The sequence below is a fragment of the Fukomys damarensis genome, unplaced genomic scaffold (assembly GCF_012274545.1).
Source record: "Fukomys damarensis isolate Sample0158 unplaced genomic scaffold, DMR_v1.0_HiC HiC_scaffold_2, whole genome shotgun sequence".
NCBI lineage: Eukaryota > Metazoa > Chordata > Mammalia > Rodentia > Bathyergidae > Fukomys > Fukomys damarensis.
The window spans coordinates 18,868,421-18,892,769 of record NW_022900914.1 but is presented as its reverse complement, the minus strand read 5'-3'; the positions used below and the strand labels follow the sequence as shown (position 1 = coordinate 18,892,769).

Sequence of the window (24,349 nt, the reverse complement as noted above, 5' to 3'; positions counted from 1 at the left end):
TTTTAAAACACTTGGAAAAATTAACTCTTTAACTTTAGGGAAGTTGTGCTATTTAACATGAGTATTATCTGAAAAGGACAAAGGCAGAATAATTTATTAATTTAATTTTAAATTATTTTATTTATTTGTTTAAGTTACTGCAGTTATTTCATAAGTTGCCCAATAAATCATCCAGTCTAAAAGGGAAAGTAAATGGGAAGCATCTAAACAAGATGCTAGAATATACAGAATTTCTACTCTTTTGTCCTCAAAAGGACTTTCATAATGTACTTCATAAAGTATTATAGGTTAGGAGAGAGTGTAGTGGTAACTTTGATGGCCAAACCTCTAATTGGAAGTAAAAATCAATCAGTATATTTATTAGAGAATAAAATAAGCCTAATTTGCTAGAGCCACTGATATTGGTGGAAGCCTCATTTCTGTTAGCATGGGTAGTATAGTAATGATTATGGTGTCTTAAGTATTTATGAAGCCTCTCAGAAAAGAAGATGGTCAGGGCCAGGGATTTAGTTCAGGGGCACTGTGCCTGCCTGGCAAGCACAAGGTTCAGTCCCCGGTACCAAACAAAATAAAGAAGATGGTGAGATGTCTTCAGACAATCCTTTTATGAACCCTTTTATGAATTCAACATTGTTCCAGCTTGCTATCTATACAACTGTCCCAGTTGGCCTGTCTGTCCTTTTGTTAAAAGTCTAGAGAGGAGTTTGGAAACATAAAAACTTAAGAAATATAAATATTTGTCGAATATATAATTAGGGAGAAATTTTTATTGTTTTGCTTAATTCTGTTTTTTAAAACAGGTTTTTATAAAGTTTTCCATAATTCAGTATACAGGCACCTTTTTACTGGAATACTCCTTTTCCCCATTCTATCAAATTTTCCAACCAGAGTACATGTGACATTTTGGACCAGACAGTCCTTTTTATGGGAAACTGTCCTGTGCATTGTAGGATATTTAACAGCATCCTGGCCTCTTCCCAATATTTTTCAATAATACCCATTGAGCTCCTACTCTGACAACCAGAAATGTCCCCAGACATCACTAGATGTCTTCTCAGATACAAAATTCACCCAAACACCACAGTGTTAACTAGTGTTTATCATATTGTTTATATCTTTTCTTTAGTTGATACAAACTTTACATTTTCATCTAGCTCCCTTCCAAATTATTTGTATCTGTGTATTTTAGTGTTATAATAATCAGATCTTTTGAATTATAATAGCAGTACAAAATGATAAATCAGGGCAGGGTTTTATATTTTCAAGAAGTAATAAAAAATTTTAGTCTGAAGACATGTTAAGCATTGTTTTAAAAAAGTTGGAAACCATGCATCATTATGAAAGGTTTCTTTAAATACCATATTTTAGAATGTTTAATTTATCACATTTTAAAATATCATTTATTAGTGTAATTACAAACTCATCATAGCAGGCTTCCATGACTAATATGCTTTGCCATTTCTTGAGAATAATGAGAATGGTCATGTTTAGAAATTAATGCCTGCATTTTAATTTTTGAGACTTTATCTTCTGGTGCTTGTGAAATTAAATACTAAAGGATAAATTAAATACTAAAGGATATCTTTCTGTAGGTCTACCTTTCCAGATTTAAATAAATTATTCCAGGATCTATTCTTCTTATTTAAAATTGTAGCAAATATCATTTTAGAGGAATGAAATCTTTATTAGTAAACAAATTCTTTAGCATTACAATAGACTGTACCTAACATATTATTGCCTACTTTAATTTCAGAGTAGATGTCTTTCATTATCCTGATCTAGCAGAATTTTGTGGTATTCCTTTCTCCTAAACATGAAATAATTGTTTGTTGTACCGGGGATTGAACTTGGGTCCTTGCGCTTGTGAGGCAAGCGGTGGAACCACTGAGCAAAATCCCCAGCCCGAAATAAATCATTTTTTAAGGTGGGTGTTTGGAGAAATAAAAAAATACTACTTTCTTATACAACCATCTGAACCAGTACATGTGGAAGGAAAGTTCAGTCAAGTCTTTAGTTCACTTCTGTTCTAAATGGTGGATTCTGGCCTTTGGATATTAGGTAGTCTTTCTTTTTATAATAATTTAACTCCTTGAAATACATTTTCATTTTGTTCATGACATGCTAGAGCTTCAACTCTCGAAGGGTTTCCTTATACCATATTTTTCAGTTCATTCTTTTTCTCACATTAGAGCCTTTGACAGATACATTGAGGACATTTTTAACTACAGTAATTAGGTTCTACAAATAATTCTAAGGTGTGAAGAATCTTTTCAAACTGAAGAGAAAGGACTGAATAACTTGTTTTCTGCTTGCTTGTAAGAATTTTACTGTACCTCTAACCCAGAGAAACTGAGATGGAATTAGGAACATTTTTTTAAATAAAAAGGAGTGTCTGAAAAACTTAAACTATTAAAAATTCACACATGTAGTTATGTTATTTAGTTTCCAGCAATCTTTTAAATCATTTCTGGTTCAAATTATGGCAAAAACTGAAATACAAATTTCTATCCATGATTATCTATAGGTGAATGAATATAACATTACTTAAAAAAATATGTTAAAGAATAAGTTTTAGTGCTTGCTTCAGTAGCACATATACTAAAGAATAAGTTTTAGGGCCAGGGATTTAGCTCAGTGGTTCCTCCACCTGCCTTGCAAGTGTAAGGACCTGAGTTTGATCCCCGATACCAAAAAAAAAAAAAAAAAAAAAAAAAAAAAAAAAAAAAAGTTTAAAAAGGAAAAAAAAAAAAAAAGAATAAGTTTTAAAAGGTATCTGAGTTTAATCATTATTAAACAATAGGTAAAGTGAAATCTTTTGTTTGTTTTTTGACACAGGGTCTCACTAGGTAGCTGAGACTGACCTGGAACTCACTATGTAGCCCAGGCTGGTCTCTTCCTGCCTCAGCCTCCCAAGTGCTGGGATTAGAGGCATGCGCCACCACGCCCTGCTTGATAAAATGAAATCCTTACAGTGTTAATTATACTTTTCCTTCTCCTCCCCTTCCTTTTCTTCCTCATTTTTAATTTAATTTTTTAAAGACAGGTCTTACTGCGTCACCCAGGCTGACCTCAGACTCCTGTATGTAAGAAATCTTCATGCCTCAGCCTCCTGAGTAGCTGGGACTAAAGGCCAGCACTAACACAATTTGGCTTACACTACAGAATTTCTCAGTGTCAGAACATATCTAAAGTACTTAGTGTAGTGGCTTGATTCTGATAAAATAGATCTAGCCAAGTCTAATTTTGCATATGCAATCAATTTTATATGTGCTCTCTACCTAGTAAAAATAATGATAAATTGAGTGAATAATTTAAAATATCTGTGCTTTTTATCTTCATAGTTGAATTGAACTATTGTCATGGCCTTTTAAAAAAAATTTGCAAAGTTGCTATTTTTTTTTCATTTCTGTCAAATGAAGTATTTCATATTGAATAATTTTATGGACAAAAATTATGAATTGCTGTATATTATTGATTTTTTTCTAGCCCCTTGTTGCAGTACCACATAGAATTCACTCAACAAGTAGAAATGTGAGAGAAGAAAAAACACGCTCAGAAATAAACTGTAAGTATATACTACATATAGTCCATAATTTAATGATGGAAGGTAAGTTTTCAAATTATAATTTAGTTATAATTATTTTTGTTATTTTTTTTCAAATAGAGATTCTTACTAAATACTGCTAAATAAAGTTAAATTAGGGCTTTGCAATTTTTGGTGGCATCAAAGGGATGTATTTATATTAGTTTTCAGAAAGAAAAGCGGAGTTTTTGGACTAGGTAGAAGTGGTCAGGGCAGTTCATCTTAAACACACATGTGCATGCACCTTACCGTGAGAGCTTGTTAGAAACTACCTTCTGATTCAGAGATCGGGACTGGGGCCTGTGGCTCCTCGGATAAGCTCCCAGGTCAGGCACAGGCTGATGGTTCGCCACCACCCTTGTGAGCAAGGGAAAAGAAAGGTCTGCAGACTTGCTTAGGATCTGAGTTTCCTGGAGATTTTTCTTTTGATAACAGTTTTCTGTGAATTAATTAATTAATGATTCACCCTGAGAGACCTGGAATACGACATAACTTTATTGAAATTATGTAATAAAACTACCTAAGATGACTGTTACTATGAAACTGTTCTCAATTTTTGGCTATAGCAATAATGATAATAGTATTTTTCATCCTGTTATTAATTAAAACGAATCCAAGATTGAACCAAGGACTTTAATAGCTCATTAAACTCATTGGAAAATTGTAATTTCCTTAGTCTTAAGGATTTGCAAAATGATGTACATAGAAAACACTTGGAGGTGGATTATTTTGCAGGACTGTGTCACAAATCGAGTCTTGAGGGATTAAGTAAGCCTAAAGTGTACACCAGTAGAAGAAAAACAAAATTAAGACAAGGAGAGGAAGTGAGGAGTAGAAAAAGAGTGGAAAATGTTTTCCTAACCTAAAATGTTCTAGAAAACGCTGTAAACAGTGGCATTAGGAATGGTGGAGGAAAGGAGAGCCTTCCAAGGCCAGGCCAGAGGGACTGATTAGTATCTACAGGCTATAAGTCGTCATGCTAAGTTACCATTCTTCGTGTTTCCAATAAACCAGATACACTGTTGTATTTCATAAAATTGATCTGGAAAATGGTCTATTGCATTATTCAGATGGGTCATAAACGATGCTGAGTTGGAGCATTTCAAAAGAACACATACCTCCTTACAAACTTATTTTGGTGACAAAATAATTAATTTAGATTGTCTTCATAAAACTAGAGGATGACATACTTAATGACATACTTAATTTTATTAGAAAATCAATTTCATTTGTACACATAACAGTCCTGGAAGTCTGGCATAAATCCACTTTATTTTCAAGCTGCTACTCTTGAGCAAAATAGCAGAGAATAGCAAAGAAGGTGACTGTACTACATTTATTTCATGGCTACTCTAGGTACTTTGTAATTTAGCTGCATGTTAATTGTTGTGTAACACATTATTCCCCAAAATTAGTACTGTAAAACAGTAAACATGTATTGTCTCACAAACATTCTAAGGGTTGGAATCCCATTTAGCTGAGAGGTTCTGGCTCAGGGGCTCTCCTGATGTTGTGGTGAGGATGTCACCTGGGACTGCAGTTGCCTGGAGCTTGGCTGGCTGGAAGGTCACTTCCAAAGTCACTCACATGACTGTTACTAAGAGACTTCACTTCTTTGCCACTGAGAAAAGGGCTTCTTCCAGAGTAATTGATCCAATAGAGAGAACCTAAGACAGCCTTATCTTGGAAGTGAGATATACTGTTAGTTCTGTCGTGTTCTTTGCCATACCCACCAATGCTAACCCTGACTGAACATGGAAGAGGACTACAAGAACTGGGGAGTACCAAGAGGCAGGAGGCATAGGGAGCCATGTTTCTGGCTGGCTTCTACAGCCACTCTTCACTAACTGCTGTCTACCCACCTCAATACCAAGTTCACATTGTCACTTTTATGCTGGTCACAACACACTAGTAGCAAGTGAGACTCTTACTGTAAAATACATATAATTTTATCATTTTTTTCCTATGGAAAGGCTTTAGGATTAACAGATTAAATTTTTAACAGTTTTACTGTTTTGTTTATCATTTTTTTCTATAAAAAGGGGCTAGGATTAACAGATTAAATTTTTAACAGTTAAGTGTTCCTTAGGCTTTGTCCAACTAATAAGTCCTTTATTTAAGTCTGTATTGTGTCCAGTATATATAAAACTAAACATGTTTTACCAAGAGTAACCTTTTAAATTATTATGTCATTAAGAACATATAAATAGATCCTGGCATAATGTTTTTTTTTCTTTTTTAGTTGGTCAAGTAAAATTTGATCCACCCTTAAGAAAGGAGACAGAACCACATCATGAACTTGTAAGTAGCATAGTCTTGGAGTGTTAACATTGAAAATAAATGTCTTGGTATTGAGTAAAAAACCTAGTCATTAATATCTTTAAAAGCATTTGGGAAAACAAAATACTAAGTAATTCTAAAATTCTGAATAAATAAATCTGTGTTGCTAAGATTATTTCAAAATTATTTTAGGAGAAACTTACAAGTTTTACCATTCTTTGAGTATGATTTGTTACTGGTCTTTTAATTACTTTTTATTTTATTTTAATTTTTTAGTTTATGAGGGGCTTTTTAGTGTTTGCACTTATTAATAAGTGCAATGGTTTGAAACCCTTACAGTAAGTAGAGAGTTTAATCTGTTTAGAGTACTAAAACTCAGGAATATAAAACATACATTGGAGGTCAAGTTTGTCATTCTTTTGGGACTTGCTAATCATAAATGTTCTCATTATTTAGTTGTCAGTTAGTCGTGTCGAGATATTTAATATTTTAATATATACACCGGGTGTGACGACACACACCTATAATCCCAGTACTCGGGAGGCTGAGGTAGGAGGATCACTGAGTTCGAGACCAGCCTGGGCTACACAGTGAGTTCCAGGTCAGTCTCAAGTACATAGTGAGACCCTGTCTCAAAAAACAAAACCAAAAAAAAAAAAAAAAAAAAAAAAAAAAAATATATATATATATACACACACACACACACACAATCATGAAGGCAAACCATTTGGCAAATATTTGAGATGTTAATATTCTATGGAAGGATAAAAAATAGAGTTGAAAGTAATCTGAATGAAATTACTTTTCTGGAGCACCAGATAATTTTTTTTCCTGTTTAATAAAAGAGACAAAAGTAACATTAATAAACACTAAAGACTAAAGTGGGGATTTTATTCTTAAATTTAATGCTTATTTTAACCCACTTGACTAAAGGCTACAAATTGAGGGGTTAACCTTTATCTTACAAGTACTGTAGTTTAATTCTGTGTACCAGCCTAAAAAAAATGTTAAAGAAAAACTCTTAAAATTATCTTATTGTAACATAAAATATTAGAACATTATAAGCCTGACCTTTATGTAGAGGAATGGAAAAGATTAAGGAGAAAAAATAGTCATGATGTTTATAAGTGTTAATTGTATTTTAAGGCAGTTTGGGTTTATTTTGTTTTTCTTTTGAAGTTGACCTGGCATGTATTTAAATTCTACACTAATTTAGAAGTTACATTATAAAGCAAAGATGTTGCAATATTGCTTTTTTAGAAGCTGCTTAGTGTAATTTAACTTTATTTTTGCCTTAATAAAATTATAGCAGTAAGGCCTTACCCCGTTTATGAGTATCCCTGTGTAACTTTGTGGCTTATGGTCTATGTGTAAATAACGTAGGTTTCTTGGTCTCTGCTAAACAGCCCGACAGTGATGGTTTTTTCGACAGTTCAGAAGAAATATACTACACTGCAAGATCTAACCTGGTATTTCTCATATTCTGATTTTCTTTGTCAGCATTTAGTCTTGATTTTTTTTAGATCAGACCTTTTCTTTATTATTTTATGAATTAATACATCATTTAATATGCGTCCATATAAAGAATGTAGCAGGTTTTTCCAAGTTAATAAATATGATTACTCAAATGTAATATAGAAATAATTAAAACCATTTTCCTCTTATGATAAACACTAATATTTAATATTCTTACTGAAATATGAAGTTTTTAAAGACATTTTCCTATACAAATGTCCAGTTTACTGATGTAACTTGTTTCAATAAACTAGAAACCATCCATATATATATACATTCATATATATAAAACTGTTCATATTAGGTTACATATATAATGAATATGATGGTACATGTAGCAATACATCATGTTGTCGTGATTCATATATAATAAATATATAGCAATTAAAATATAAAATAATTACTTTTTCATTAAAATATAAACCAGTATATTAAAATATATAACCAGTGTTAAAATAATTTAGCCCTGTTAACAACAAAATGATTGCCAGATGAAATTTTACTTTTGTAGCATTATGCCATGTCCAGTTTCCTCAGGAAAAAAATTTTGAATATGTGGCATCATTGATGTAATAAATATGAAAATTGTCTTACTACTATATACCAAAAAAGTGGGAAATTCATCCTGGTGAATATTAAATAAATAGATTTTTTAACAGTTCTTATTAAATAATTTTTTTTCTATTTAGCTGGTCAGAGCTCCAAATTGCCCCCATATTTGCTCCAAAATTCTACTTTTTCACCCTATAAATGGAATTTTCTTTCTCTTTCCTTCTTTTCCATCTTAATAACATACTTCTTTCAATTTTGGCTGGCTTAAATGAGTCTTTATATAAATTCTCAAATCTTTGTCTTCTAACATTTGTAGAACAGAAGAGATTTTTAGACATAATTTCTTTTGGTGGAGGGAGTTGCTATCTTGATGGATAAGAAATGCTTACACATATAAATTATTTGTCATACATCAACATAGTGGTGGCAAACCTATGGTATGCATGCTGCAGCAGCCTAGTTTTTTTAATCATTGAAGGCTCTAAAAGGTTTGCCATCATCGAAATAGATTGTCAAAATGTTGCCAGGTGGCAGCTGCTGATAAGAGAAAGCTAACTTCAAACAGGTGCTATAGACATCAGAAAAGGGGGAGCAGTTTGGACTAATGGGGCTTATCTGGCCACTGGGCGGAACTGTGTGATGGCTGTCAGTATGGGAACCCATTGTAGATTCTTCAGGAAAGGAGTGGAGAGATGCTTCCTGTATTTCATGGAATTAATGTGGGAAGTCATTGGCACAGACCATAGTTTTTGGTTTTTGTTTTTTTGGATTTCTTTTTTTTTTTTTTTTTTTTTTTTTTTCTTTTTTTTTTTTTTTTTTTTTTTTTTTTGCACTAGGGATAGCAAGGCATATAGCTAAATCCCTGGCCCAACAGACCACTGTTTTTTGTTTATTTGTTTGTTTGATACCGGGGATTGAACTTGGGTCCTTGCACTTGAGAGGCAGGTGGCAGAACCACTCAGCTGAATCCCTGACCCAGACCACAGATTTAATAGATGTGCAAAACAGCTGAAATGAAGAATCTGTTATATTCTTCCTATTGGAATAACTAGTGTTCGACAGCACAGTACACAGAACTGTAATGTTCCAAAGAGGTAGGGAGATCCAAGTTGTCAGAGAGGTAATGAGGAAGCTATGAAATTACACGTGTTTCACATAGTAGTTGGATCTGAAGAAAGAGTGCAGAAAACTGGTTACCACAGGGAGTGGGTGATACAGATGTCAGATGGAGTTGGCCTTGGAGGTAAGGAGGAAGCAGTTGGAAAGTGAGGAGAGATGCACTGTCTCAAAAGAGAGATGTGTCATGCCCTTGAGAGACTGGAGAGTATGAAGATTGAGAATCAACTGTCATAGGGGCAAGTGAGAGGTAATGTTTAAAGAAAACTTGCAGTGATTTGGGGATTGAAAATTTCAGAATTAGATATAGTTGGAATGATAATTGTGAAAATGAAAACCACAGAATCAAAAGTTTAAGTTGCAGCCAGGCGTGGTGGCGCACACTTGTAATCCCAGCACTTGGGTGGCTGAGGCAGGAGGATCGCTGTGAGTTCGAGACCAACCTGGGGTACACAGTGAGTTCCAGGGCAGTCTGAACTACATAGTGAGACCCTGTCTCAAAAAACCAAACCAAAACAAAACAAAACAAAAACAAAACTAGGCGTGGTGGTGCATGCCTGTAATGCCAGCACTCAGGAAGCTGAGACAGGAGGATCACTGTGAGTTCGAGACCAGCCTGGGCTACACAGTGAGTTCCAGGTCAGTTTCAACTACATAGTGAGACCCTGTCTCAAAAAACAAAACAAAACAAAACAAAACAAAACAAAAGTTTTAAGTTGCTGCTACTATTTATTAATGCCCTCTAGGCAGAAAAGATAATAACAAAGTCAGAAGAGTTATAGATATTTCTTCTGTCCTACATGTCAGACTGCCTTAGTACCTGGAGATTTATATCATGACTCCCTGCCCTGTACTTAAGAGCTTCTTGTGGTATAGGGGTACAGCTGACTGGATCCCATCACATACAAGACTGGGTAGTTCTGGCAGAAGACAGCTGAATGAAGCATTTCTCAAATTCTCTAATTTATAAAATCAACCTTAAAAGTCCACTGTCAGTGATGATAAAAGCAACATCTATCTGGAAGACTTTGTATACCAGGTATTAAAGACTTAAAGACATACAGTCATGCATTGCATACTGACATTTCAGTCAAGAGCAGAGTATCTAGGACAGTGGTCCTGTGAGATTGTCCCCTATTGACAATGTATCCATCTTAGTTAGTGATCACTGGAAATTGCCTAAAGATGGAATGCTCAGAGATATCTCAGTCATTCAGTGACTCATGAGTAGTATACCTTACTCTTATTTTATAAGTGAGATTTAAGGTACAAAGAAGCTGAAATTTGTTATTTTTTAGTTTATTAATCAAGTTGGGACTTGACTTAAGCAGCCTGGCTCAGAAATTCAAACCTGAGTTCCTGTGCTGTATTGATTCTGGGTGTTTTTGGTTTTCTCTCTCAGCAGCTCCCCAACATATATGACCATAGTTTCCTGGGGGAGGGGTTTTATGTGTTAAAGTATACATAGCATAAAATTAACCATTTTAAACTATATAGTCCAGTGGCAGTGAGCATACTTCATTTTTGTGCAGCCATCACCACAGCCCATCTCCAGAATGTTTTCATTTTCCCACACTGACCCTCCATACCTGTTAAGTAATAATGCGTTCCTTTTCCCTAGCCCCTGGTAGCCAATGAATTTTCCTTCTCTAGGTATCTCGGATAAGTGAAATCATTCACTGTCCTTTCGTGCTTAGCTCACTTTGCTTAACATAATGTCATAGTATTTTCAGTGTTTCTCCACATTACAGCATATGTCAGAAATCCCTTTTTAAAACTAGTACTAGTATCAAAGTCATGGTCTGAAGAATATACCTATACTGATACCCTTTTCAAATTTACAGTGCAGAAGTTATGTTACTCACTTTGAGGCCTCTCAGTTTGCTTCAGTTAGTTAGATCATGCCTGATCAGTTAATGTTCCAACCCCAACTGCTTTTCTTTTTCAGAAATAAACAATCTTTGCATTATCCTAGTTCACTCCCTCTTGATTTCTGTAAATCATACACCGCATTAAAAGGTATTTATTTCACTACTGACTTTATTCATGCCATAATCCCCCCCTCCATTTGTCTGTACTGAGGATTTCATCTAGGGCCTTCACACCAAACTACATTCCCAACCCTTTTTTATTTTGACAATATATCACAACATTGTCCAGGCTAGGCTTAAAATTGTGATCCTTCTGCCTCAGCCTCCCAGAGTGCTGGGATTCCAGGCATATACCACCTAGCTTATTTTCTCTTTTTTCCTTGGTTAAGATAATATTGATGAATGTTTTTTTCTTTTGGGTATTGATAGCCACCTGCATCCATTGTTTACTTCCTGCTGTTTTCTCATGAGGTATAGACTTTGTAATCTCTCATGGGGATGTAAACTGCAATAAGATTTTCTGGGTCATACATATTTTCTTTTTCCGTTGTTCCACATTACATCTTTTGTTCATTTTCAGTTTCTTCTCACATTATGTGTTCTTAGAATTTTCCTCCTAGGTTTAAAAGTATTCTCCCATTCATTAAAATGAACTGCAGCAATTAGGACTTTCTGACCCAAGAAGATATTTAATTATGCTAAGCTAATCATTGAACTTTTGTTTGAGCCTCCAGGTTGAATCTCTATTGCATGTTTTCTGTCTATATCACTACTTGATATGTAATTAAGCAGTCATTCATTAATAAGTTGATGCCTAATTAATGCAACTAATATTTTCTTAGGCTTGCATGTTCAAATGTATTCTTATTTAGCTTACAAAAGATGGCAAATAACACCATCATCTTGTGTTACTATGAGTGCTTTCTGTGCATAATTTTGGTAGCATTTTCTAATATGAAATAGCTTCCAAATCCTTTTTGGAAATGATTTTAAATTAGTCTTGCTTAGACTACTGTGTTTTTAAAAAACATCTCTACCCTAGTTTTACTTTTGTTCCTTTCATTTATTTCTTCTCATTTTCCTTGTCTGATTTACTAGTTGAATTCCTGTCATTTAATAGGTACATGGTAAATAATGGTTGTGCTAAAGTAGATTAGATACATATTGGAAGGATTTAATGTGCTACTGTACTTGATAATGTGACTGGCACGTTGTTTTTGCCCAGTGGTTAATACAGCACAACTTGATTTAGGGAGATGAAATTGTTAATGAAAAACAAGCCTTCCTGGTAGGCCTTCGGATGTGTGGTGTACGTAATCATCAGATCTATCTGTAACTTCTCCTTTGGCAAGAAGATTATTCTATGTGTGAGCCTATGCCCAGTTTTCTATTAAACTGTGACTTTAGTTATTTAGTACTCTGCTTATCTCACTTGATTTTGTTTTTAATCATTATTATGACCCTGGTAACTATCACCTATCAGTTGAGGTGGATATTCTTGCAACACATCTATGTTTGTGTAACAGAAGCTATAGCCACTATTCATAAATGTGTGCTTTTGAAACTGTCATTTAATTAAAGCTTATGAGAATATGTTGGCTAAAGCTGTTGCTAGTATGGTAGAGGGCTCATTTATCTATACCTGAAGAAAGCACACTTGAGCTTAGAAGTATATTCATAGAGATTAATATTTCTCTACTTATTATCAGAGTTTAAAGATTCCTGTATAAAGTTGTGATCACTTAAATTGTGCAGTAGAACAATTGTGTGGCACTCATGATACCTGATACCAGTGATTTTTATTCTACTAAGACATACTATTATAAATTAAAGAAAATAGGTATCCCTTTTTATTAGAATTTCATTTGATATCAAATACTGGTAAGAACTTTGTTTATTATGTATGGAATAATACAAATATTGAAAAAGACAAAAGTTGAGTATTGCCTTAGTTCAGACTTTTGATTTTGATTTTCATCACATATTTTTTAATAAGCCTTGAAGTACTTAAATTTTAAAGTGCTGTTCTCTGAAATATAATGTGTTGTCTAGAATTCTGATATTCTTAGGTTTAGTATTTTTGTGACCTAATTATTTTTGTGTGACCTAACAAATACGAAATGTTACTTATTTATAAAAAATAAACAATTGGCATTTGAATAAGCCAATCCAGGTCACAGTTAGTGTGTACCAGGTACTGTCTTAGACTGTGGACTACAGGGAAAGTAAAATGGATTTGACCTTGTCACTTTGTTTGAGTTCATAGCCTGGCTGTTGTTTTATAGGCTTGTAAATAGATTAAAGTGCAGTGTAAGCCCAGTGTGCTGAAAGCTTTGGATACTACTGCTGTCTTCTGCCTTGGAAGGTTGCTCCAAGCTGACTTTTGCATCACGTTTTGATCATAAATCTGACATTGTCTTGTAAAATGAAAAGCAGTTTAAGTACTCTATATTCTAATGAAAATAGATTTTTTTAAACTGTTAAATAATTCACCCTTATTAAGTTAAAACAGTGTTTGAAATACAAATGGCTTTTTTTTTTAACTAAGGAAGCAACTTTATTCTTCCCAGTAGTAGTTGAAAAGCACATTTCTTTTTCTCAAGAAGGTGTTTGACTTAAGCACATTATTGTTTATTCCTTTGAATTTTAATTTTAAACACTGTGCAACCCACAGCACTCAACAGAAATATTTCAATAGTTGAGGAACTCCCTTAATATTCATTTGAAGTTTTGCTGTTTTCACTTGAAAATATTCTTAAAAGTCTTTCAATGCAGTTTTCAACATTGTACAAGTTCACATCTATAGTTTATTTTAAAAAAGCACCCAGTTTTACATTTTAAAAATTAATTACCTGCATGAAGCAGCAATAGAAATATGTGAATGTGTATATATACATTAAAAAGTCAAATCAAGGTTTTTGTTGCTTATTCTCTGATCATTTTTGCTAGGGGATAATTATCTTATTGGAACCCTTTTCTTTCTAAAAACTGAGTTGTACAAATGTTAATTACTATAGCAATTTCCATAAATGAAGCTTGCATATAGCATTCTGAAAAATTCCCAGAAAAATATTCAATTAATAAAAATCAGGCCTATAGCCTTATCTATTGTTGGAAGTCCTACCATGCCTTCTTTTTAAGAATATATAGCAATACAGATTTATTTGGAACCTGGAATTTCTCTTTTAAAAATAATATGTATTAATATATCATGATGTATGATAACTGTAGTATTGTGCTAAATATTTTATTTTGTACTATTAGGATCTACAATTAGAATATGGACAAGGACACCACAGTAGTTACTTTTTAGGTGGAAACAAGTAAGTAAAGTTCTTCAAAAATTTAATTTAAATTCAAAATAATTAAATTACTTTTAATATTATGTTTTATTAGTTAAGATAGTAAATTATATTTTGTAATATACTTTTAATATTTGTAATAACTGTTTCTTTCTGAAGTTAGCCTGTTTATTCAAAACTTGCTTTGATACATTTTCCAGATGTTTTAGCCACTGAAAACAGTTGGCATTAATCGCTGTTTACAAATCTTCATAATAACCTTTTCGCTGTTAGTCTTTTTAAAATCAGATAGCAATTAAAATGTGTGTTAGAAGTCTTAGAAGATATCAACTCACACAAGAAGTAAATGTAGCAATTAGTCAGTGCCTGCTGTACACCAAGCATCGTCTACAGTGATACAGAGGCAGCTTAAAACACTAATAGTGCACTGAGTTAGTCAGGTGTGGGAATCAGAATTGACCTCTCCTTAGCTTCTCTCTTCATGATATAATTAAATTGTCAATGTAAAAACTAATTTTATAAGGGAATTTTATTTAAATTGCCAGAGTTGTCTAGTAATATGTTCTCTGATAATCAAAATTTGAAATTTTAAAATATTATATAATTTCCATCACTTTGAGAATTGAGACATAATATCTTCCTATTATTTCAAGTTAAGCAGTTGAGAAATAATGACCAATGACAGAGTTTATTTTTAAGAATAATAATGCAAAATCAATCTTTTTGTAATAAACATTTAATTTGGGGGTAAGGTATCTGGGGATTGAACTGGGGACCTTGCTCTTGTGAGGCATGTGGTAGGTAGCACCACTGAGCTAAATCCCTGGCCCAAGCATTTAATTTTTTATTTAAGTTTGCTGTCTTTTCCCAGTACAGAGAAAGGGCTTTGGATGACAACCTAGAAAAATGCATCAGTTAAACATGAGGAGGTTATTATTTGTCATTTTTAGCCCTAATGTTATTAATAAGTCTTTTATTACTAGCCTTTGTCTTCCCTTGAATGGAAAATTGGTATAAAATCCCCTCCATCAAAAATGAAAATTTTACCTAAGTAGTAATTTTTTGCTATTTATAACTTATCTTCATTTGTTGGTGAACAGAAAAGAATAGTAAATCCCATAGTATATTATTGAATAAATGTTTATCTTTTTCTAATATTTTCTCTAAATATCAGGCCACTAATTTTAAGGACCTTGTTAGAAATTTTTGTTGTATTTTAAAAGATTCAGTAATTGGGAAGTATTTCATTTACTTTCTTGGTTCATAAAATATGTTTTAAAATTATGTACTTAGAAAACAGAAGGTAATATGGCCCATTACTAAATAGTTTTTCAGATTCCATAGCTCCCATTGTCTGATTTCTGACTGTTAGACAACATTTTCATAGTATGTAGTTACTTTGGCTAGGTAAAATATTAATAATTTGCCCCACCTTCATTTTTTGATTAATTGGATCCCTGCTTAAGGAACTGTATTCTATATAACAAGTCATTGGCAAGGTAGGTTGGCCAAAAGTCTGACTTTGGCTGTGTTTTGTGTATAGGTATATACATACATGTGACATGAGCATGGATGTAGCACTTCCTCTTACTGTATTGATATGTCTGCTTTATTCTTGTGACTAGGCAGTGTTTTGAACTCACAGGATTTCCTGCTTTCTCCATAGGTGATCAGGCAGACAGATTTCCATTGACGGGTTTCTACCTGTTCCAGATCATGCAGGAATTAGAATTGTTATATAGGAATTTTCTTTTCTTTCTTTCTTTTTTTTTTTTTTAAACAGAAGGCATGTTTGTTTTAACTAATACTGGATTACTACATTTTCTTTTGAATTCTGGTATCACTGGGGCCAGCTCTTCTGACCATTTACTTAAAAATAGAAAATATTTTTAGAAAACTAAGTATTTTTTATTACTGGGGATTGAATTCAGAGATGCTCTACCACTGAGCTCCATCTCCAGCCCTTTTTTAAAATTTTGAGACAGCATTGCTATAAATTGTCCAGGCTAATTTTAGAGTATGCAGTCATTCTGCCTCAGCCTCCCAGGTAGCTGGGATTACAGATGTGTGTCGCTGGATCTGGCAGATTCTGTTTACATTTAGAGTAAAAGTTATAAAGAGAATTATCTTCTAATAATAGTGAAAAAGAGTAAAATGAAGTGCTCTGCTTCTGAGACAGTTGATTATATACTGGTAGTGATAAATGACAAATACAGAATCAGAATTGGCTCTCCTTATAAACCACTTGACTTTGAGAAATTTATTTCCATTGTCCCTTTTAAAATGGGAATGATAATAGTACCTGCCTCATAGGGTGGTAAGGCTGAAATGGAAAAATTATTGTAAGGAGCCTGGCACATTTATGATTTAGCAAATACTTATTGGTGGCCTTCTTTATAGTTTCTCAGTAAATATTGATTAAAGTGGTTAATAAATATAAGTGAATAAAACTATTCTTCCATTTTAAAAAATAAAGTTTTTGTTTTAAAATATAATCAAGGAGTATATATGGATTTTTTAGGGGCCATTAGACAGTTTTGAAAAATTTTAGCAACCTGTAGCATGAATTCCTTAGCTAATTCAAATATATGGAATGTTTTTATGGGTGATCTTCACCCATATCCATTTCTTTACTTCAGTTAAATCTATCTGTGTTCACACATTGTGCCATTTTGAACCTTTTCACCAAAATTGATGTTATTTTAGGTTTATTTAGTAATTATATAATTTTTGTTTTGTTTTTCACTCTATAAAAACTTCTATAATAGAACAATTCAAGTAGACTAGTGAATAGTAATACTATTTATTGTGTGATATTCGATCTTGATTAAAAAAAAACTGTCTGTCACACTTTCTCCAGTACTCTCCAGATTTGTGAATGGGCCTTTTTAGCAAATTTAGCTAGGTTCATTCTCTGTCTCTGTCTCTGTCTCTGTCTGCCCCTGCTGTGCCCTTTCCATCTTCCACACCCCCTGTCACATGCAGAGCTGGGAACAGAACACTGAGCCTGGTACATGTTAGACAAGTGCTCTACCACTGATCTTTATCTCCAACTATTTTCATAATGATTTTGTGAATTCTGTAACTTCGTCAATAAAATATCTTAACATATGTAAGATATTTGCACATAATAAATATGTACAGGAGTCCTAGACCATGGCTAGCTACCCTTCCATATTCTTATTCAGCCTTTTTCTTGTTGTTTAAGAATTTATAGTAAGATTTTTTTAATAGAATGCCATATAGGTCCAAATAAATATAATAACTGAAAATAAAACTATATATTAAATTTTCTAATTATTTTTACATCCTAATTTTTTTTGCTAGAGAAAGAAATGTCTCACAGATATCTTCATGTGCTAAGAAAAAGTATTCTAAGAAAACATTTTTCACATCTCCAAAAATGAAAGCCTGTTGTATATCTTAGAGATATAATGTTTAATTTGGTAAAATAGTTCAAAGCAGAGCTTTTCAAATTTTTTGTATTGGGATCCCTTTACAGTTTTTAAAATTATTGAGAACTCCGAAGAGCTTTTTTAATGAGGATTGCAAAGTGTTTACAGTACTGGAAAATAAGCTGAAGAATTTTCAAAATTCTTATTAACTTGTTTTAAAATAATATAAAAGTAACATACATGTTTTGTATGTTTTAAAACAAATCCCTCGTCCTAAATTGGACCACTTCAAATGCCACCTCTTTACAGTGCTTTTCTTATAGCACTGCTGATTTCTCTATTCTGAGACTTAGAGGCAACAAATAATTACAATAGGAGCAGTTATCAGAGTACCACAATAAAAGTTTTGCTGAGACCTACTTATAACATTTTTTAATGAAAAGGTTTTTTTCCTGAAATAAAATGTTAGAAAAGTGACATTGCTTTACATTTTTTGCAGATCTTCATGCAGACTTAGTAGAAGACAGCTGATTTTTCATATCTACTAATGCATTTCATGTGTTATGATGTCACATACTTTATAGTGTCTAGAAAACTAGTATAAACTCATTGAAAAATAAGACTAGAAAAGGAATTGTATGTTTAAAAAAAAACAGTTTTGACCTTCAGGGTCCCTGGGCCACAATTTGTGTAAAAAAAAATATTGCTGAATCATTAATAAAGAAAACACTAGTAAAGTACCTAGACATATTCTAAATTGCTCTTTTAAGCACTTTAAATAATAAATTATATCTTCATAATTAATTATATCTTCAAACACTTTGATATAAATACTATTGTAATTCCCACTTGACACATAAGGAAACGGAAGCATGGGGAAATTAAAGTAACTTATCCAAGGCTACATGGCCTGCAGAAGTAGAGGCAGGATTCAAATTCGAGTAGTCCACTTTAAAACCTATCCTTGGGCCAGGGATTTAGCTTAGTGGTTCCACAGCCTGCCTCACAAGCTCAAGGTCCCGCATTTGATCCCCAGTACCAAAAAAAAAAACCTATCCTCATTCATTTTTCTATACTGCCTCTAGGCAGAAGCTCCTGCCTTCCTTGAGGTGGCCCTGAGAGAGCTTTGTGAATAAGATAACTGACTGTGGTACCTTAATTTTTGTATCTTCAAAATAGACTTTTATGATTTTTATGTTATTTACCATTCCAGATTTATAATTCTGTCACTTTTTTAAAAACTTAGATTGTTATTAAGCTAACCTAATTAAAATAGTTGATGGCTAAAAGCCTGTCAATTAATTGTTTACAATCAATAACCATGCCTTTCAGTTTCTCTGGTTTTATGTTTTGATAACTATAAGCATAGTTTTTCCCAATATATATTAGGAGGGGGCATATTTAAAAAGTACTGCCTTATAACTTTTAAGGAAAGCAAATTTCCTGCTGAATCACTTTTATCCCAGTAACTTATCAGTAATTGTATTTCTCTCTATCCCATTATCATTGAGAAAGCTTTTGAGTCTTTATATTTGAAGAGTGTAATTAGGAGGTATGTGATATGAAGTTACAGTGAAAAGAATTAAGGGAGCTTCAGGAATGCCTTGGTTCTCTCTACATTCCTGAAAATTAAAGTTTTATATACTTCTCCTAATGGTAAAATCCTCGCACCTGGTCTGATACAGGCTTAGTCTCCCAAAAGTGTAAATGTGTTTGCCAGTGCACCACTGGAGAACAAATCCTCAGGTAAGTGAGTGTCTTCTGTGAAAGCAAAGTGCTACTACATTCATGTATTCACATCACATGCATGCATGCTTCTGCAGAGAAATCCAACATGTTCAACTTCATTTTGTAGGATTGCCTGAGAGCATGATTTTTTTCAAAGTGTGTCCCCTTCCTTATTTTAAGAGAAAGAAAATATATAATTTCAGGTGTCAGGTGTGATATTCCAGGTAAAATTTGAATCCTGGAAACTCCTGACTATGACCCTGCAATTATTGTTTTGTCAGTACTGTTGTGACATTTCATGGTGAGTTGTCTTCTGTTTGAATTGGTATTTTTTGGTACACATTAGGATTTATTTTGTTCATTTAAAATACATATACATAAAGACAGCAACAGAAAATAGATATATCTTATTAAATATAACTTGATATTTCATGATACAGAGGTGATCATCGTAGCACATTTGTAGTAAAGAGTAAAAAACTAATCATAATCATTAAAAGATTCATGGGTAAGGTTAAGTTGATAAAAATATGTGCTTCATATTCCTTTGTTCACACTATATTTTATTTTTGTTTTTTCCTTTAAGGAGTCTTCTGAAGTCTGTTGAAGAAGAATTACATCAGCGGTAATTTTAATTTTTAGTTAAGCTCACAATATTCAGTTCACAGATGAATCATTTTTCCCTTCTCTGTCATAGAATATTATTCTATTTTAGTTGTCAATATATCCTATATATATAAAGAAATAAAATTCTATTCTGCAGTAGCCATTCCTTCAATTTCTAAAATTCCTAAGCTTTTTTGGTAAAGTCCATTCAATTTAATGATGGCATTTTTTTTTAGAGGACATGTGGCACATTTAGAAGATGATGAAGGAGATGATGATGAATCTAAGCAGTAAGTTCAGTTTTTCTTTTTGGCAAAAAGAAAAGATAACGTCTGACCTGATTTCATGAATCTGGTAGTTTAATATTAGGTGATGAGGTGACAGTATTATGGCTTGTAGCAGTTTCCTTTTTACTTTCCCAGTTGTATTAGTCACCTGGGGCTGCTGTAACAAAATACAATAGACTAGATGACTTAACACTGATTTATTGTTCATAGTTCCATAGCCTGGACATTCAAGATCTTTCTTGGTGGCTGCCAATTTGGTTTCTGGTGATAAATATCTTCTGTCTTCTGGTTGTGTCTTCACATGGCTTTCATCACTGTTCTTCTAAGGCCATCAGTCTGATGGGATTAGGACACTTCCATTATTACTTTATTGAACTCTAATTACCTCTTAAAAGCCCCATCTTCAAATGCCACTTTATGGATTAGGTCTTCAACGTGAATTTTCAGTAAAAGATTCAGTCTATAATACTACTTGGTAACAAGGAATTCTGAAAAAAATAACAAAGCCAATTTTTACTATAGTTAAGACAGTAATTATTAGTTTCTATAATTATTACAACTATGAAGCTTATTACATTTGATTAAATTTTCATCTGATGTGCTTCAATACATTTTAGATAAATATGTATTTTAAAAAGGAAATTAATTTCACTATTAGGTACGCATTGATGCTTGGTCCTTTTACTTGTTTAGTTTTTGTTTGGTTTGGTTTTGTCTGGTGAAGAAAGATGCTGTTTCAAGATAGTTGGGAGTAGCTGAGTAGTGCTTGGAGTGGAGGGTTTCTTCTCTCTGCCTCATTACCTTGACCATGGTCAGGTCATGTAACCTCATCTTGGGTGTCCTCATACGAGAAGTTTGTGCTTGATCATCTTTTCATTCTTTCTGTTTCTGAAACTGATCATGATTTGTTTGAATTTTAGCTTCATTCAAATTCTGCCTGTCATTTTATAGAACACATGTATAGCTTTAATGAATGTCATGAAAAATACTCCATCTCAAAACAACAAAACTGGTTTACAACATGATGTATTTATACAATATTATTTTTAAGCCAGCTCTTGCCTATACTTTTATATTAATTATTTACTTATTAATGGATATAAAATAGAATTGTATTTCCCAAGTTTAATTTCATTATAGTATTTGAAGGCAAGAAGGTGCATCTACCCAATTACTTATGAATAACACCTTATTCAATGTAACTTGAACGTTTCATAAATTATTTTAGAAAAACACATAACCTTAGAAAATTATGCTTATTTTGCATGTTTTTCTTGCATATCTTTAAAATTAAGTTTTGTAATGGTTCACTAATGGAGAATTCTGACTTTAAACTTTTTATTTTTAGTTCAACCATGAAAGCGAAAGTTCCACCACCTTTGCCGCCAAAGGTAGACAAGTTTATTTTTCGATTTGAATTGCCTATGTGTGTATGGATGTTGTTGTTATGCCACTTTAATACTGTGCAGTACTGATACTTTCATTTGCAATCCACAAAGAAAAATTCTGAAGTTGCTAATGAGGATTGAAGAAGATAGTTTAGATTATTTTTGCCTTTTAAAAAATACCTGATGGGGCCAGGGATTTGTTTAGCTCAGTGGTGACACCACCTGTCCTACAAGCACAAGTTCAATCCCCATACCAAAACAAAAACAAAAACCAATGCATCATTTAGGGTTTATTCTAAGTAACAACTCTAGACATTTATGCAGTAGAAATAATTATATTAGTGGATAAGTGTTATTTCATTGTGGGTTAGAAAAGTAGCATTTTTGGATAGATTCTTTTCTCAAAATCTAATAAATGATTCTTAATAATTCTCAATAAAGGATAGTAATGTCACTGATACTTAATTTTCAGAAGATAATTATAAATTAAAAGTGTAAAATGGGGCAATATCTTTCAAAAAAAATTTTAACAACAGAATCCTTTTGCCAAACGAAATCAGAAGATAATTTTCAGAAGATAATTGTAAATTAAAAGTGCAAAATGGGACAGTAATTTTCAAAGAAAGTTTTAACAACAGAATCCTTTTGCCAAACAAAATTACCATAAAATACGTATTTCCAACTAATGGGTTTTTTAAAAAGGTAAAATGAGTTGACATAGGTAACTATGTTAACATAGGTTTAGAAGTTTGTATGTATAGAAAACTTAATTATAGAGTGTGCAAACCTTAACTGACCAGAAGTTTTTATACTGTCTGCATAGAATGTTTCTCAGACATCCCATATTGCTTTACTGGCATTCTCCAATATGAGAACAGTTTAATGGGTGTCTTCTCCTGTACTTTATTTGGAAAATTATGCATTAATGTAAACATGTTGAGTCATCTAAGGCACAGTTTTTTGTTTTTGTTTTTGTTTTTTGTGGGGTGTTTTTTGGAACCAGGGATTGAACTCAGATCCTTGTGCTTCGGAGGCAGTTGCTGGAACCACTGAACTAAATCCCCAGCCCAGGCACAGTTTATATTAACCTTGATAATCAGCTGCATTTTGATTAGCTAGAGAGAGAGCCTTTTTAGATGGACATAGTGGCCCATTCTTGTAGTTCCAGCAGTCTGAGGGGTTGAGACAGGAGGATTACAATTTTAAGCCCAGTCTGGAAGATTTATCAAGACCCTGTCTCTAGTCTCCAAAAAAAAAAAAAAAAAAAATTATAGTAATAACAACAACAACTAAAGGACTGAAGTGTAGCTCAGTGTGAAAGCTCTTGGTTCAATATCCAGTACTGAATAATAATTTTTAAAAATACTTGTTTACACAGTGAAGGATATCAGAAAAACTAGAATATATTTTTATGATCTAACTACGAAGTCTTAGGAGGAATTAATAAAAAGACCTAGAAGCCCTCCTCCCCTTTATTTTTGCGTAGCTATAAAATGTAAGTGCACTTTTAGGGTATTTTAAAACTGTATTTAAATAACCTGCATGGGATAGTTGAGCAGCTTTGAAATTCGTCTGGTAAGTGCAGTTTGAAAGCCTCTGATAAATATTAATATTTACTTCTAAAAAATAATTTCACATTTAATCATTGATCTCCTTTTTTTCTACTTATTTCAGCCTAAGTCCATCTTCATACCACAGGAAACTCATTCTACTGAGGAGGATAATCAAGGAACGATCAAGAGATGTCCGGTATCAGGGAGCCCATCAAAGCCATCGCAGGTTCCACCTAGACCGCCGCCCCCCAGAATACCCCCACAAAAGCCTATTGCTTTAGGTAATGGTAGAGAGGTTTTCATACTGTGTGAAAAGGGGGTGCCAGGTGGGGGGTATGGATCTGAAGAACTTATTTAAAGCTCCTTTCAGGGAGAAAAGAAAAACAATGGAGTGGAGATTTGCTTCACAGTTCTAAGTGTTTTTTGCTTTTTGTTTTTAAATTTATTTGTTTTGGTACCAGAGATTTTTTTGGTATTGGGATGTTGCACTTGCAAGGCAGGTGGCAGAACCACTGAACTAAATCCCTGGCCCTCAAAGTGTTTTTAATGACTGAGTTCCTGGTGATCTAGTTTGGAATGTTTTGCCCCTTATTTTTCATTTCATATTTAGCCTTCCCTCTGTTGAAAATTGGTTTATCCCCTTTCAGCTATACTGTATAAGCAATAAAAATTAAACCCTGACCAAACAAGGAAAATGTGTTTTGGCTCTAGGCTACTTTTTTTTTGGTACCAGGAATCAAATGCAGGGCCTTGTACTTGCCAGGCAGTAAGAAACGCTGTTTTAACACTATAAAGTTTCCTTTGTCTTATCCAAAAGGAATAACTTTTAAAAGACAAGGTAATGTTTCTTGGTAACACAATATAAATTACCCCTTTTCTAAAAGTAGTTATGAATCTAGTATTTCATTTTTGCCATTTTAATGTAAATAAATATATATAATTAGCTACAGCCTGATTTTAAATTTGCCTCATATGCCAGAAATAAAGGTTTAAGTAGCCGGACATGGTGTCGCATGCCTGTAATCCCAGCACCCGGGAGGCTGAGGCAGGAGGATCACTGTGAGTTCAAGACCAGCCTGAGCTACGTAGTGAGTTCCAGTCAGTCTCACTACATAGTGAGACCCTATCAAAAAACAAAATAAAACAAAAAAAAAAGGTTTAAGTATAACATAT

At 33.1% G+C, this 24,349-nt stretch overlaps 1 protein-coding gene across 4 annotated transcripts in view; it reads left to right on the top strand.

Annotated features, from left to right (window-relative positions):
- Map4k3 (mitogen-activated protein kinase kinase kinase kinase 3) overlaps positions 1–24,349 on the top strand; it is a 166,224-nt gene that overhangs the window by 103,861 nt on the left and 38,014 nt on the right. For 2 of the 4 annotated variants that reach the window (XM_010604957.3, XM_010604959.3), the window contains 9 exons: positions 3,487–3,565; positions 5,826–5,884; positions 7,270–7,332; positions 14,182–14,240; positions 15,686–15,718; positions 19,929–19,967; positions 20,185–20,238; positions 21,584–21,626; positions 23,298–23,457. In XM_010604957.3, the coding sequence (XP_010603259.1) occupies positions 3,487–3,565; positions 5,826–5,884; positions 7,270–7,332; positions 14,182–14,240; positions 15,686–15,718; positions 19,929–19,967; positions 20,185–20,238; positions 21,584–21,626; positions 23,298–23,457 (589 nt within the window). The remainder of the gene's footprint in view (positions 1–3,486; positions 3,566–5,825; positions 5,885–7,269; positions 7,333–14,181; positions 14,241–15,685; positions 15,719–19,928; positions 19,968–20,184; positions 20,239–21,583; positions 21,627–23,297; positions 23,458–24,349) is intronic. The other 2 variants (XM_010604958.2, XM_010604960.2) reach the window with 2 other exon arrangements.